The 14,982-nt window shown below is 37.5% G+C and overlaps 1 protein-coding gene across 1 annotated transcript in view; it reads left to right on the forward strand.

Annotated features, from left to right (window-relative positions):
- Positions 1-14,982, forward strand: part of LOC135101071 (constitutive coactivator of PPAR-gamma-like protein 1) — an 82,031-nt gene that overhangs the window by 4,748 nt on the left and 62,301 nt on the right. The window contains 3 exon segments of the mRNA XM_064004644.1: positions 742-914; positions 1,007-1,120; positions 11,935-12,081. Coding sequence (XP_063860714.1) covers positions 742-914; positions 1,007-1,120; positions 11,935-12,081 — 434 coding nt within the window.

Consider the following 14,982-nt stretch of genomic DNA (forward strand, 5'->3'; position numbering starts at 1 on the left):
TTATTTCACACACCATCTGTGAATTGAGTTTTTATCCCTCTGCCAACTCATATTCTCTATCTTTACCTCATCTGTCATTGATTAACAAGTGGTCCTAATTTAGTATAAGTTCCATGTAAAAATTCTGTTTGTAATATTATCTTAGAGGTCATTGTATAGGATTGGTGTGCATTATTGTCTTATAGAGTAATTTTTGGTGACATGTCAGTTCACTCAGCTGAGAGATGTGAAGATAATTCAAATTATTGTGAACTTTAAATATATTAATCTGTTGAATAGAGGATAGCAACTAGTCTAGGAGACCATCCATAAATTTAAGGGTGGTTACTGCTAAAGAGCTGAATTTTCAAGGATCATTTAATTGTGCTTTGTGAAATGTTTTGACATTGTTAAAGGTCTCATTCAACCCTAAAAGACATACCAACAGTTGGGGTGCTTTGACCACATTTGGAACCAGCCTTCTATTAGTGATGGGACATAGGAAGAGTTAGATCTTGTAGATCTTGTCTGTAGTGGAAAAAATTTGTGTATGCACTCATGTAATTTCTAATGCAGCTGATTGGTATTGGTAGGCATGTGGCAAAACTCGTATACGTATACGTATTTGATCTGCATTCTGTCTTATTTTTTTTCACTTCAATATATCATGTGCTGTTATAATAATCTCTTTTTATTTATTCAGCATCATAAATAAAAGTTACTGAGAAACTTGTCTACTGATAAATGTTATTTATTATTCAGACTGGGTGTGTGGTGGACAGTGGAATCGTATGGTGCAGTTTTTGGCAGTGCTTATGCAAACAGTCCAGAACAACAATATAGAACTAGCTGTGTTCTTCAATGGTGCTCTTGAACAACAACGGCTCAGTGAATGGGCCAGGCATGAATGTTCTCTTAGGAAAAACGTAAATTCTGTAAGTATTGTCTTAAGTGTGTGGATGTGTGCACATGAGTCTAATGATATACAAAACTGAAGTTGTAATCATTTCACTTAATTTTTTTTCAGGTACTAAAGCATGTGACAGTGAAAGGCACACCTCCACCAAAAGTGTGGTGGGTTGCACCTGTTGGACTGCGCACCTGTCTACGTATGGCTTTGCGCCATCTCAACATACAAGTTGTAAGTTTGCTTTTTCACAAAAAGAATGATAATAGTAGATATTGTTGAAAATATCATGTTTTATCTTGTTAGAAGAGTATGACCTGTTTGCTGGGTGTGGAAAATGGATTGGAAAATAAAACTAGATGATTTTATCAAGGAAAATTTCTAAGTGAAATGATATTAAGATATTATGAAAGTTGATTTTCATAACTCTTGGCACATCCTTGGGATAGACAGCCAACCACCTGTTGTCCTGAGAGTTGTGGGTCTGGTTCTGGCAGAAGTTCTTTTCGTCTGAAAAGAACCAGAGCATGTCATTCTCCAGAGAGTGCTTCAGTTTGTTGAGCATCTTGCTCTTCTTGAAGCAGTTCTCCTGCATCTTTGCGGAGAGGAGTTACCCTTACTCATCTTGTATGACTTGTATCTGATATCTTCATGCAAACACTTCCTTATGGTGCCCTCAGACACTTGCAGTTCTCTGGCAGTGGACCTCATGGACCAGCTGAGGTCTTCATCAGCCATGGCTTGCAATTGAGTGACAAATTCGGCATCCCTGATGGTGTCTGATCATTGAGAATGATGTTTCCTCTCAGCAACGCCTTTGTAATCGTAGTCAGAAGAAATCAACTCCCTCCTGACAGTTCTGACGAATTGTTCAGTCACTTTTAGCAGTTCTGAAATCTTGCTGCTGCTGTGTCCAGTAGAGATTAACACAAGTACCGCATGCCTTTTCCATAGACGAGGAAATGTAAAGCTCTCCATGGACGCAAGGTGTTGCTGGGACAAAGTCTCGACATATACTGATTGGTTGTTTTTGTTTTGAGTGGTGTGGTTACCTGCGTGTTTAGACACTGTGTCTCTGAAACAACGAAACAATTACCGTACGCACCCTGTAGTCATTCCAAGGAAAATCAGAATAATACCTCCTTAGGTCCCTCCAATTAGCAGAGGCAAAATGACAAAGAGTTATCTCTGCTTTGGTGGATCTTGAGGTGGGATTGGAGCAATAGGACAAGATACAGATATGAGGTTGTGATTGGAGAAGCACAACAGAGATAGGGTGACAGCATAAGGAGGATTAGAGGTTAGGAAAAGGTCAAAAGTATTGGGTGTATCTCCTAGGCAGTCAGGAATATGAGTAGGGTGTTGCACCAGATGCTTTAGGTCGTGGAGGATAGCAAATTTAAAGGCTAGTTCACCAGGATGGTCAGTGAAGGGAGAGGAAAGCCAAACCTAGTGGTGAACATTAAAGTCTCCAAGAATGAAGATCTCCATGAAAGGGAAGAGAGTCAGTGTTTTCCAATTTGGAAGTTAAGTAGTTAAAGAATTTTTTATAGTTAGAGGAATTAGGTGAGAGGTATACAGCACAGATAAATTTAGTTTGATTGTGACTCTGTAGACGTAACCAAATGGTGGAAAATTCGCAAGATTCAATACCATGGGAATGAGAGCAGGTTAAGTCAGTGTGCACATAGATGCAACATCCAGCTTTGGATTGAAAATGAGGATAGAGAAAGTATGAGTTAACATAAAAGAGGTTACAGCAGTTTTTAACTATAATGGACAGTAATTTACTACATTGAGTGAGGAGGCAAAAAAGATCAGTATAGTTAACTATTTATTCGTACATAATGACTGAATGTTCATTACAGAATACTGAGAAATTTATCTATTATAAAAAAGGGGAGATCCATTTGACCTGAATTCAAATCAAGGAAGAGACACCAGTGACTCATTCTGAGTAAAGCCCATGCTAATGAGTGGCTGCCATATTGATATAGAGTTGGTCCTATTAGCTGAGTGTGATGATCCAAGAGGAATTGGTAGTATCATAAAGGTGTCAGTTGACCTCATATTGGGAACATCTGTGCTGGGGTGACATTCAGTGAAGCATTGACCAGGTTATCAACAGCATATGTTCTTTGTGTATTTACCTAGTTGTGACATACAGGAGAGGAGCTAAGTTCATGCTGCCGTGTCTCCATAACTTTTTATCCAACTTTTCCTTAAGTCATGAATATTCCTAGCACACACCAATTCCCCTGTCCAGTCCATTCCATGCCTCAATACTTCTATGAGGGAAAGTAAACTTCTTTATGTCCCTTCTGCAGGTGGTTGCTTTTAGTTTTCTTCCATGTACCCTTGTTACTTTTTCGTTTATTACAAATAAATCTTCCGTATCCAGTTATTCCATCCCACTCAGTAATCTGTAAAGTGTAATGTCACCTCTCTCATCTATTTTCCAAGGTTGGGAGTTGCATCCTAATTAGTCTCTCCTCACATGGCAGATCTTGCAGTTCTGATATCATCTTGGTTGCTGCTTTTTGTATGCCTTCCATCTTTCTTATGTGCTGTTTTCCATGTGATGACCAAATTACTGTTGCATATTCTGATCATGGACATCATTGTAGTGATCATTTTCCTCATAATTTCTTCATTTAGATAAGCACAGGCAACTCTTATTTTTCTTAGTAGATTGAGAGTTTCACCTGTTATCATATTAATATGTTTTTTCTGATGCTAATTCCTCTGAGAATCTTACTCCCAGATCTTTTTCTTCTGTTGTATTATTGTTTCATTCCCTATCTTATAGTTATAACTGCACCTTCTGTTACTTTCTCCAAACTCCATCTTTTTACACTTCCCAGAGTTAAATTCCACTTGTCATCTGTTGCTCCACTCCCAGGCCTTGTCTAGATGTTGTTAGTGCTAGGACACTAGAGAGCTTTAAGAGAAGATTAGACAGGTTTATGGATGGAGATAATAGATGGAAATAGGTAGGTATATTTCATACAGGGACTGCCACGTGTAAGCCTGGTCACTTCTTGCAGCTTCCCTTATTTCTTATGTTCTTATGTTCTTATGTTAGATCTCTGCAGTTCTTCACAACCTTCAGTTCCCTTCACTCTTCTCATAAGTTTTGCATTGTCTGTGAAAAGACTCACATAGCTGTATACATTCTCCACCATATTTATATACACTGTGAACATTACTGGTGCTAAAACTGACCCTTGGGGAACCCCACATAATACTGGGCTTCACACTGGTGTCTGGTCCCTTATTACTGTTTGCATGTTGTTTTTTTTTTTTTTTTTTTTTTTTTTTTTTTTTTCTAAGTCCTCCATCCATTCCAGCAGTCTTTACATTTACACCAGTTTCCATAGAAGTTTTTATGTGGCTCCTTATTGAAATCTTTTCTTAAACCTAAGTAAATATAGTCTGCCCAACCACCTCTCTCTCCTGTATTATATCAGTCATTCTTGAATAATTATAACAACAAATTGGTGAGACAAGATCTCCAGTCTCTAAAACCAAATTGACAATTTTTAAGTGTTTCATTATCTTCCAAAAATTTGGTTCATTTGATTTTTTTATTATCCTTTCACATATTTTTGCTAACACACTCATCAGCAAAGCTGGTCTATAATTTAGTGGGTTTTGTGTCCCCTCCTTTAACCACTTCGCTCCGGATGCTTAAAAAATGCATGTTGCTCATATATGGCATAAGTCCTCAAGCAGTAACTTATAAAATTTTTGATACTATAATTCTCTCTCTCTCTCTCTCTCTCTCTCTCTCTCTCTCTCTCTCTCTCTCTCTCTCTCTCTCTCTCTCTCTCTCTCTCTCTCTCTCTCTCTCTCTCTCTCTCTCTCTCTCCTTCTCTGAGTCAACCCTTCAGTTGTCATAGAAATATGATGCAGTTGTTGTTTTTCTGGGTGTAAATAATTTCCTGTATTGTTACTTGAAATTCCTCTATTTTTCTATTTTCCTGTACATCCAGTGGCCTCATAAATTCCTTTTCCTTTGTAAAAACTTTCTAAAAAACTTTGTAAAAACTTTCATCACTTCTGCCATCTCTTTCAGGTCCTCATATACCACTCCATCTAGCCTTAGTTTTTTATGCTCACTTTGCTTTTCAGTTTACCATTCACATGTCTATAGAAGAGTTTGGGTTCATGCTTACACCTCTTTATTATATCTTTTTCAAACTGTCTTTGATCATCTATCTCTCAGGATCTTCATGTAATCACTTCATGCTTGTTAGTAATTACAGTAAAATCCCTCTCATCCGGCATTCGAGTATCCGGCAGCTTCAAGTATCCGGCACATTTTTCCCCAAGCCTTAATTAAAATCAATAAAAAATCAATGTGTACTCATAATATCGATTAAAATTCCCGCACGAGGCATACTTTGTCCCCTCACCACCAGAGCGCACTGCTTCGCGCCACCCGCGGCCCACTGCACTGTGTTTACTCAGTGACTCAGTCCCACGTGTGCACTGTTTATCACCTGACGCCTTCATCATGCCTAAAGTTGTAGAAAAGAGGAAGCGTGCTGTGCTTACACTTAAGCAGCTGATCAGATCAGCTGCTGATTAAGATCAGCTGATCTTTGTTATGGTAAGATGCGTGAGTGTAGGGTGGTGACTGTGGACATATAGTAAAATCCCTCTTATCCGGCATCAACGGGACCGCAGACATGCTGGATACTTGAATATTGCCGGATACTTGAATAGAAGTGAAATTATGTCCACAATTACCACCCTACACTCACACATCTTACCATAACAAAGATCAGCTGATCTGATCAGCTGCTTAAGTGTAAGCACAACACGCTTCCTCTTTTCTACAACTTTAGGCATAATGAAGGCATTAGGCGATAAACAGTGCACACGCGGGACTGAGTCACTGAGTAAACACAGTGCAGTGGGCCGCGGGTGGCGCGAAGCAATGTGCTCTGTTGGCGAGGGGACAAAGTATGCCTCGCGCGGGAATTTTAATCGATTTTATGAGTGCACATTCATTTTTTATTGATTTTAAGGCTCGGGGAAAAATGTGCCGGATACTTGAAGCTGCCGGATACTCGAATGCCGGATGAGAGGGATTTTACTGTAATTTCACTTCTATTCAAGTATCCGGAAATATTCAAGTATCCAGCATGTCGGCAGTCCCGTTGATGCCGGATAAGAGGGATTTTACTGTATTCCGTTGGTTAATTCTTTTACTTTTCCCCCACTTTTCCATGAATCCTCTTTTGTCCTTGCTACTTCACATCTTTTACTAAAGCACAGTTTTACACCAACTATTATTGTCTGCCTTTTAGGCACAAACTTCTTTTTGCCTTCTTTGTATATTTTAAGAAACTCATCCCACTTCTCGTGGACCCTTGTAGCCTTATGAAACATCCCATCTCTCATCTTGAAAAAACTTCATGTTGTCAAAGTCTGGCTTACTATAGTTTAATCTCCCAGCATGGTGTTCTTCATTCCTTTTACACTCTATTCCCTCAAAGTCTGGCTTACTATAGTTTAATCTCCCAGCATGGTGTTCTTCATTCCTTTTACACTCTATTCCCTCATTTGTATTGAATTCAATGGTAGTGTGGTCACTTTTGGTTAAGGGACACTTTCTCTGAACATCCTCATTTCCTTTTGATTCCTTGCTAAATAATAGATCTAGTCTCTATGTCTCTCCATCTTTTCCAAATATTGTATCATCTTTTATTCATTGTGTTAATACATTATCCATTGCCAGTTGTAATCATTTATTTCCCCAAGATGGATCTGTTCCCTCAGTGTACCACTTTTCCCAGCACATCTTACAGTTAAAGTCTCCTATCATAATCACTTTATCACCACTTAGCATTTTCTCTTGCCAGTTCTTTGTGTCTCTTATCATTTCTTCATATTCTTTGTTTGACCAGGCATCAGTTTGGGTGTTATGCAAGTCCCATAATTGTCTCTTTTTGCCTTGTATATTTTCCACTGCAATTTTTAATGCCTCTGCTAGTCCATTGCCACATTCTATTTCAACCACATAAGCTTTTCTTAACTAAAATTATCTCTCCTCCTCCTTTCTTATTTATTCTACTTATTTTGCATAAGTTGTATCTATTTTGTCCAATGTTCTTTTCTTCTAACTCATCATATAATTTGATTTCTGTGAGGCCCATTTTATCAGGACTTTTCTCATATAAGTAAACATTTAACTTCCTTAATCCTGAGATGCATCCATTAATGTTTGTGTATGCTACATTCCATATGTCTTTGTTTTTTTCTCCTTAACTTGTTTCCCTGTTCTCCCTCCTGTTCAGGTACCATTTCCTCACTTTCATGTCCAAAACTCAACAATAGAATATCTCCTGCACTTCTGTTCTCTCCTTATTTTTTTGCCTTTACTTCCTCCCTCAGTTTAATTAGCTCTTCCCTTTCCTTTTGATTAAAGTCTTCTCAGCCGAATGTTTTTTGTTACCACATTGCCAGAGCCTCCCCAGCATCTTTCTGTAATTTAAATTTGATTCTTATGAGTCTGTGCCCTTCACCTATGAATTTCCTTACCCTGTGATATTCTTTTACTTCATTTACCTGACATCTTCCCTCCTCTTGTACCTTTCCCACCACTTTGTTTACTACCTCTTACAGCTCTTTCTCTCTCATTGCTTTGTTGATCTTGTTTTCCTTAATCCCAAAGACAATAATGAATTTCTTGTTATTAACTGTCTCCCTTACAGGGATTTGTTACTCTTGATAACTTTTACCATCTTTTGTGTTATTTTGGCCTCAAAATTTACATAGCCTCTTTCTCATCTATTTGTTTTTCCAACTTATCTACTTTCCTCTCAAACCTTACCTTTTCTCCTTCTTGGAGCTTTTTCCTTGAATCTTACCTTTCACTTAGATGAACTAGTTTTGACACTTCTTTCCACTTTCTTACTGCATTCCTTGATTTCAATTTCCAGAGTGCTGCACTGATTTCTTAGCTCTATATTTCTGGTTCTTATTCCCTTTATTTCTTTACACTGGCTTACCTGAGTATCCTCCATAACTTTAATTCTTTCCATCAATCTTTCAACATCACTTTCTAGGGCCAACACCCTTCTTTGCCACAGTTTTCTGTTTACCACTCTGTCTCCTGCACTTAACCCTGAAAAGTTTCACATTTTCTCCCATCACCAACCTGTCACTCGGCATAAACAGTTAACTTTGGCTTAGCTCCATTTTCCTTTTCTCTTTTTCTCTTCCACCTCTACTTTTAATATCAATTCAATTTTTTTTTTTTTTTCTATTTCATTATGGAGATGGAAACAGTACTACTCCATCTCTCCATACCACAACTGGCTTATCATATTCATGGAGCTGTTACCTGTGTGTCCTCCCAGCTTGACTGCTCATGTGTGTGTGTGTGTGTGTGTGTGTGTGTCTCTGTATGCATATTTCATTAAAAGTAATAAGTGGTTTGGCATTTATAATCTTATTGAGGTTATTCTCCTTATTTCCTTATTCCTCAAAAGGTTTATCTCTGAGTAGATGGTGGACAACTTTGTCATAAGAAGTCATCGTTGCTAAATCATGAATTGGGGTATCTTCTTGAATCTTAACCCTTCCTCAGTAGGTGTTGTCTCTCCTCAGGCAGTGGAGTGGATGACTTGGATGAACTGTGCTTAAGCATTTATGCCCTTATAAACACAAAACTAGCCATCACTTTTAATGAAAGATGTGTATGGAGAGTCACTACCTTCTCACAGTGTCTCAGCTTTCTTATGCTTTCAGGAGGATAACTAAAGAAATCTGACGAAAGTAATGCTTTTCATAAGTCATGTTAATGTTATTTGAATTACTGTGAAAGTTTGGTTTATAGTGATGGAAGGTTGTGAAGAGTTTTATAAGTGTGTCAGTGATGGACCTGCATGCAGTGTTCAGTGATGTAAGAGACCACATGCTGAGTTAGGCCCCTTCCACACAGTGCCACCATTGATGGCCACTAATTACCTCCCATAGTTTGCAATGGAGCCTTTCATATGAGGCCACCAGGGTGGTGTGGGCAGGTAACTGCCCCTGACAGTGGCACGTGGTTACTTGTTCCTTGCAATTACTCGAATCTTTCATGTTGGGATAACTAGTGGCCGCCACCAATGTCATCGTGTGAAGGGAGCCTTAGTGTTTTGTTCATTGATGCATTAGATTGTTGTTTTGTTCAGTGATAGAATGGGGCTGCAAGGGATGTTAGTGTTGTGTTCAGTGATAGAATGGGGCTGCAAGGCATGTTAGTGTTGTGTTCAGTGATAGAATGGGGCTGCAAGGCATGTTAGTGTTGTGTTCAGTGATAGAATGGGGCTGCAAGGCATGTTAGTGTTGTGTTCAGTGATAGAATGGGGCTGCAAGGCACGTTAGTGTTGTGTTCAGTGATAGAATAGTGTTGCAGGCCGTGTTATTGTTGTTTTACTAATGAACTATGACTTGTGCTGAAAGGTGCTGTTATTATTAGGCTTTTTAGCATGGTAAGGGGTTTTAGGTTGTGATCTTATGTTGTATATACAAATAATTGATAGTTATCAAGTGGTTTGTTACAGTTGTGGCTTACATAGTGGAGGCAGTTGTGGCTTACATAGCAAGACAGTAAGCAAGCAATTTCATGTTGTCCTGGTAACCTGTTTTAATAGAACTATTTTCAAATCTTTTACCACCATATGAGTGACACTCATCCATTAACAAATCACATTTTCATATCAAAACAGTGTGGAATCTACCTTGAATAGGCATTGTTATGCAGGAAAGCAACACACTCATATGCTAAGCAAGAAAATCTGCAAAAGTTGTTACACACAAAAAGTTGATTTTGTTCACTGGACTGTAAGGATGTATATGCTTGCCTTTAGTGTTTATTACTTCATTATATCTTAGTTCTCTAGCAAAACTGGCTTTGTTTTACTTGCTTTGAGCTGAAAGTTGAGATACATGGGTGGGCTGGTTTTGCTAGCACTTGTACCTCACTGCCTACCAATATGGATTATGTGGGTTTCAGTCATTCCCAGTGTTGTGTTCATTGCTGCCCCCTTGTACTTAGCTATTTGCTCTTTGTTTACAAACCAAAGCCTGATTGCTGTGAACACTTTATCCCTATATTTGACTTATGTTGTAACCAGGTCTTCAGCCATGTTGTGAATAGTGTGTTGGGTTCCTAGCTCTCCTCTTGTATATGGCTGTCTGCCTGCAAATTGCATTCTCAAAACCCAATGTTCACAAAGCTGTATTGATGAACATATGTCTGCTACTGTCCACAACAACATGGCTGAAGACTTGGTTAAAAGATTAGCCAAATATAGGAAAGAAATAGACAAAACAAAGAATGGACTGCTATGTACAAGCAAACAGCTATGAACACAACACCAGGCAACTGCTGCCTCCATCTCTCCTACTCCTCCTAGGTTAATTTCTGGTGTTTCGTGAACTTAATGTCATAGCGCAAGTATCCAAACAATCTAAGTCATGTCTTTGGGAAGTGTGGTTATGAGTTCATATTCCTCATAAAGATATGAAATGTGTCATAGCTGAGACAGATGTTTATCATAAATTAGAATGTCTATCAAAGTTGTTTATTATAAGTCTATCATGTCTTGCTTACTTATTTTTAATTAGTAAAAGATGAAGCAAAAACTGTTGTTTAAAACATTTTATGTTTTATAGATATTTCTCTTGTTTATATGTGTTTGGGGAAGAGACTGAGTGGATAAAATAGTGTTCCATTCCTTGAAGTATTACACTAGATGCTATCCTGTTGAAATGTCTCAGTCTAAACAATCATTTGATTTGTTTGGCAATGTTGAGAAATAAAATGCAAGGAAATTTTTTTTTATAGTTTATATATATATATATATATATATATATATATATATATATATATATATATATATATATATATATATATATATATATATATATATATATATATATATATATATATATATATATATATGTTACAGTCAATACCTGAATCCAGACAATTTGTAAAGTGACTTATTTTTTCAGGCAATTTGTGAACTGCCTGGTTAGGTTAGGTTAGGTTAGGTTAGGTTAGGTTAGGTTATAACCTAACCTAACCTAACCTAACCTAACCTAACCTAACCTAACCAGGCAGTTCACAAATTGCCTGAAAAAATAAGTCACTTTACAAATTGTCTGGATTCAGGTATTGACTGTAACATATATATATATATATATATATATATATATATATATATATATATATATATATATATATATATATATATATATATATATATAGAATGCGAGACTACTATTTAGAAACACAACTCCACTATGTAATTATTACCAAGGCACAGCAAGTGCACATGAAAAACAAACTGTACATGAGATCAGTATCTGGAGGTTTATTGAATAATGAAAACTGAAAGAAAAAATCACTCATTCTTTTCTAACAGTAACAAGGTTACTCTTCCTACATGACCTGTGCTGGAGGTTGGAATTTTCCACTCCCTTAGCCCTCTCTACACCCAAATGCTTCAACTCCCCACTAAGAAGCTTACAAACTTTCTTGTGAATTCTTTTGGCTGCTTTTTGAACAATGGCTCTAAGAACTGTATCATGAAATATGATACTAATAAACTGATTCCATACTGTGCCCTATTTTCCACAACAACCAGGATGGTAAAATATAGTTACATTTATAGAAAGAAGGCAGTAATCAGCAAAGAGTAATTCCACCATTTATGATAGGGTACATGACCAGCTACCCTTCATCCATTCATTCAAGTTGTAGAAAACTACTGTATACTCAGACTCCAGACTCCAACATTTCAGGTTGATTCATAGGCACCACAATTAAGAATTATTTATATTAACTGTGAAAATTTATAAAGTGCAACTTTTTTTTTCCAACAAACATTCATTTTTGCAATTTTTCGTTCATGGTTATTTGCCATATCATAACATATTCTTGTTTCTACATTTTCTCTCCATAACCATACTCAAAACATTACATATATCATTTTCACATTTTTGAAATATTAGTCATTTTACTTTTATAATCTTTCCAGTTATGCACAATGGATGATCACCATCAAGAAGTCATAGCATTCTGCCGTGAAAATAATTATCATGGCCTCATGGCAGAAGATGCTGAATATATCATTTTTGACCCTCCTCGGTATTTCTCATCCCACCAGCTCAAACTTACGTACAAGGTAAATATTATGGGTTTTCTTCTTTTTTAATGCAGGTTGAAAAAGAGCTCAGGTTTAAAATTTTAAGAATAGAGCAAACCTTGATTTATAAACATTTTGAGAATAAGTTCAGGTTTCTCTCTCTCTCTCTCTCTCTCTCTCTCTCTCTCTCTCTCTCTCTCTCTCTCTCTCTCTCTCTCTCTCTCTCTCTCTCTCTCTCTCTCTCTCTCTCTCTCTCTCTCTCTCTCTCTCTCTCTCTCTCTGATTTATGAATGTAGAGTCCACATTTCCAAATTCTTACTTATAGTTCTCTCAAGAGATTTCCTGGCCTCCCTATTGAAAAAGCATGCTTGGCCTCCTCAGAGTTTATTTGCATTTCTGGTGCTGTACTGTACATAACAAGAAATATTTGACAGTATCAGGTGTCTTGTCAGTGGTTCGTGCCAGTCAGCCTTGTAACTTGGTCTTAGTTTGTACTGTGAGAAAGATAGGAGAGATTTTGGGAGGCTGTTCTTCAAAAAGTGACTAGAATTTTTTTTTTTTTTTTTTTTTTTTTTTTTTTTTTTTTTTTTTGCCAACCCATTGGTTTCTACAATTTTCAAGAAAAGTTAAACACATATAGATAAGAAAGAGAAAGTCTGTTTTTTTAGCACAGAAGGAGGAAAAGATGCTTAATAAAGAAATTTATTGAGGGAGTGGATGAGCCAAGTGTACCATTTTAGTGCTGTTAACTATCTCCTTCATTTCTGTGCTGATGTTGCTCTTTCTCCTAAGTCTCATTTTGGTTGCTTGATAAAGATAACCAAGTCTTCAGATAGCTCTCAGTTTTGAGAAATAATGTAGAACCTCTGATGGACTGTTGGACTGCATATGAAGTAAGCTGTCCTTCACCACCAAAAATTGATCCAGTATTAGCTACAGAATGCTGTAGCTACAGAATGCTGCTTTATCGCCATGCCAAGAAATCACTTTTTACTGACTCTATGAAGAAATTAAGACTTACAATTGCCAAAAAAATATGTATGTAATTTACAGGGCTTCAGCTATGCTCATGTGGGTGGTCCTGTCACCATATCTACACTTGTCCAGTATTTTATTAAAGTTGTGCACATTCATTGCCTATACTACATCCTCACTTAACTCATTCCAAACTTATATATTTCTCCATGGGAAACTGTTTCTTTATGTTATTCAAGAATCTTCCTTTTCTTAGTTTTTTGCTTTGGCCTTGTGTGTATCTGGTATTTTCTTCTTTTAGTATTTTCTCATTATCAATTTCTTCCACTCTGTTCTACAATTTATAAATCAGTATCAAGTCACCCCTTTTTCTTCTTTGTTCCAATGTTGGCAAGTTAATTTCCTTTAACCTGTCTTCATATATTACCATATTTGCCAGTGTATTAGATACACCTCTGCATAAGACATTCCTATTTTACAAGGATGTTTTGTGGAAAAAAATAATAATCTTAAATTTACTGAGAAAAAAATTGTGTGTGTGTGTGTGTGTGTGTGTGTGTGTGTGTGTGTGTGTGTTTCATGTAAGAGGGCCACTGGCCAAGGGCAACAAAAAATTTGAATACAAAAGAAAGGCCCACTTAATGCCAGTTCCCATAGAGATGTCAGATAGAATAATGAAAAAAAAAAGAAAAAACAGAGGATAAGCAACTTGAAACCTCCCTCTTGAAAGAGTTCAAGTCATAGGAACAACAAAATACAGAAGCAGGAAGTTCCAGAGTTTATCAGACAAAGGGATGAATGACTAAGAATACTGGTTAACTCTTACATTAGAAAGGTGGACAGAATAGGGGTAAGAGAAAGAAGAATGTCTTGTGCAGCAAGACTGTAGAAGGAGGGGAGGCATGCAGTTAGCAAGATCAGAAGAGCAGTTAGCATGAAAAAAGTGGTAGAAGATAGCAAGAGATGCAATATTGTGGTGATGAGAAAGAGGCTGAAGACAGTCAGTCAGAGGAGAGGAGTTGATAAGACAAAAAAGCTTTTGATTCCACCCTGTCTAAAAAGAGCAGTATGAGTGGAAACAACCCCCTCCCCCCATAAATGGATATATAAGGCCCCCCTGCACAGAGTTAGCATCTGAGGTGGGGGAGGAGGAAAACTGGCAGAGATAACACAACACCTAACTTACTAGAAGGTGGTTTAGCTAGAGATATGATATGAAGTTTCCGGTTTAGATCACAAGTAAAAGACAGACATAGGATGTTCCCTGTAGTAGAAGGAGACAGCTGAGTGTCACTGAAGAAGAGGGGATTGTTGTCTGGAAGGTTGTGTTTAGTTGATAGATGGAGGAATTGAGTTTTTGAGGCATAGAACAATACAAAGTTTTCTCTGCCTCAATCAGAAACTTTAAAGAGATCAGAAGTCAGGCATTATGTGGCTTCCCTGCATGAACTGATTACTTCCTGAAGGGTTGAACATCTACAAAAAGACATGGAAAAGTACAGCATAGTAATCATTAGCATAGGAGTGGATAGGACAAGAAGTTTGATTTAGATCATTGAAGAACACCACTGTTAATAGATTTAGGAGAAGAAATGTAACCACCTACCACAGCAGCAATAGAACTATCTAAAAGGAAACTTAAGATGAAGTTACAGAGAGGACAGAAGCCATAGGAGGGTAGTTTGAAAATCAAAGCTCTGTGCCAAACTCTATCTAAAGCTTTTGATATGTCTAAGGCAGCAGCAGCAAAACTTTTGCCAAAATCCCTAAAAGAGTGTGTGTTTTGTCCTCACATGATGCAGTATGCTGTGACTGTGCTGTACCGTGTGTGTGTGTGTGTGTGTGTGTGTGTGTGTGTGTGTGTGTGTGTGTGTGTGTGTGTGTGTGTGTGTGTGTGTTTGTTTCTCTCTCTCTCTCTCTCTCTCTCTCTCTCTCTCTCTCTCTCTCTCTCTCTCTCTCTCTCTC

The sequence above is a fragment of the Scylla paramamosain genome, chromosome 6 (assembly GCF_035594125.1).
Source record: "Scylla paramamosain isolate STU-SP2022 chromosome 6, ASM3559412v1, whole genome shotgun sequence".
In the NCBI taxonomy this organism is placed as follows: domain Eukaryota; kingdom Metazoa; phylum Arthropoda; class Malacostraca; order Decapoda; family Portunidae; genus Scylla; species Scylla paramamosain.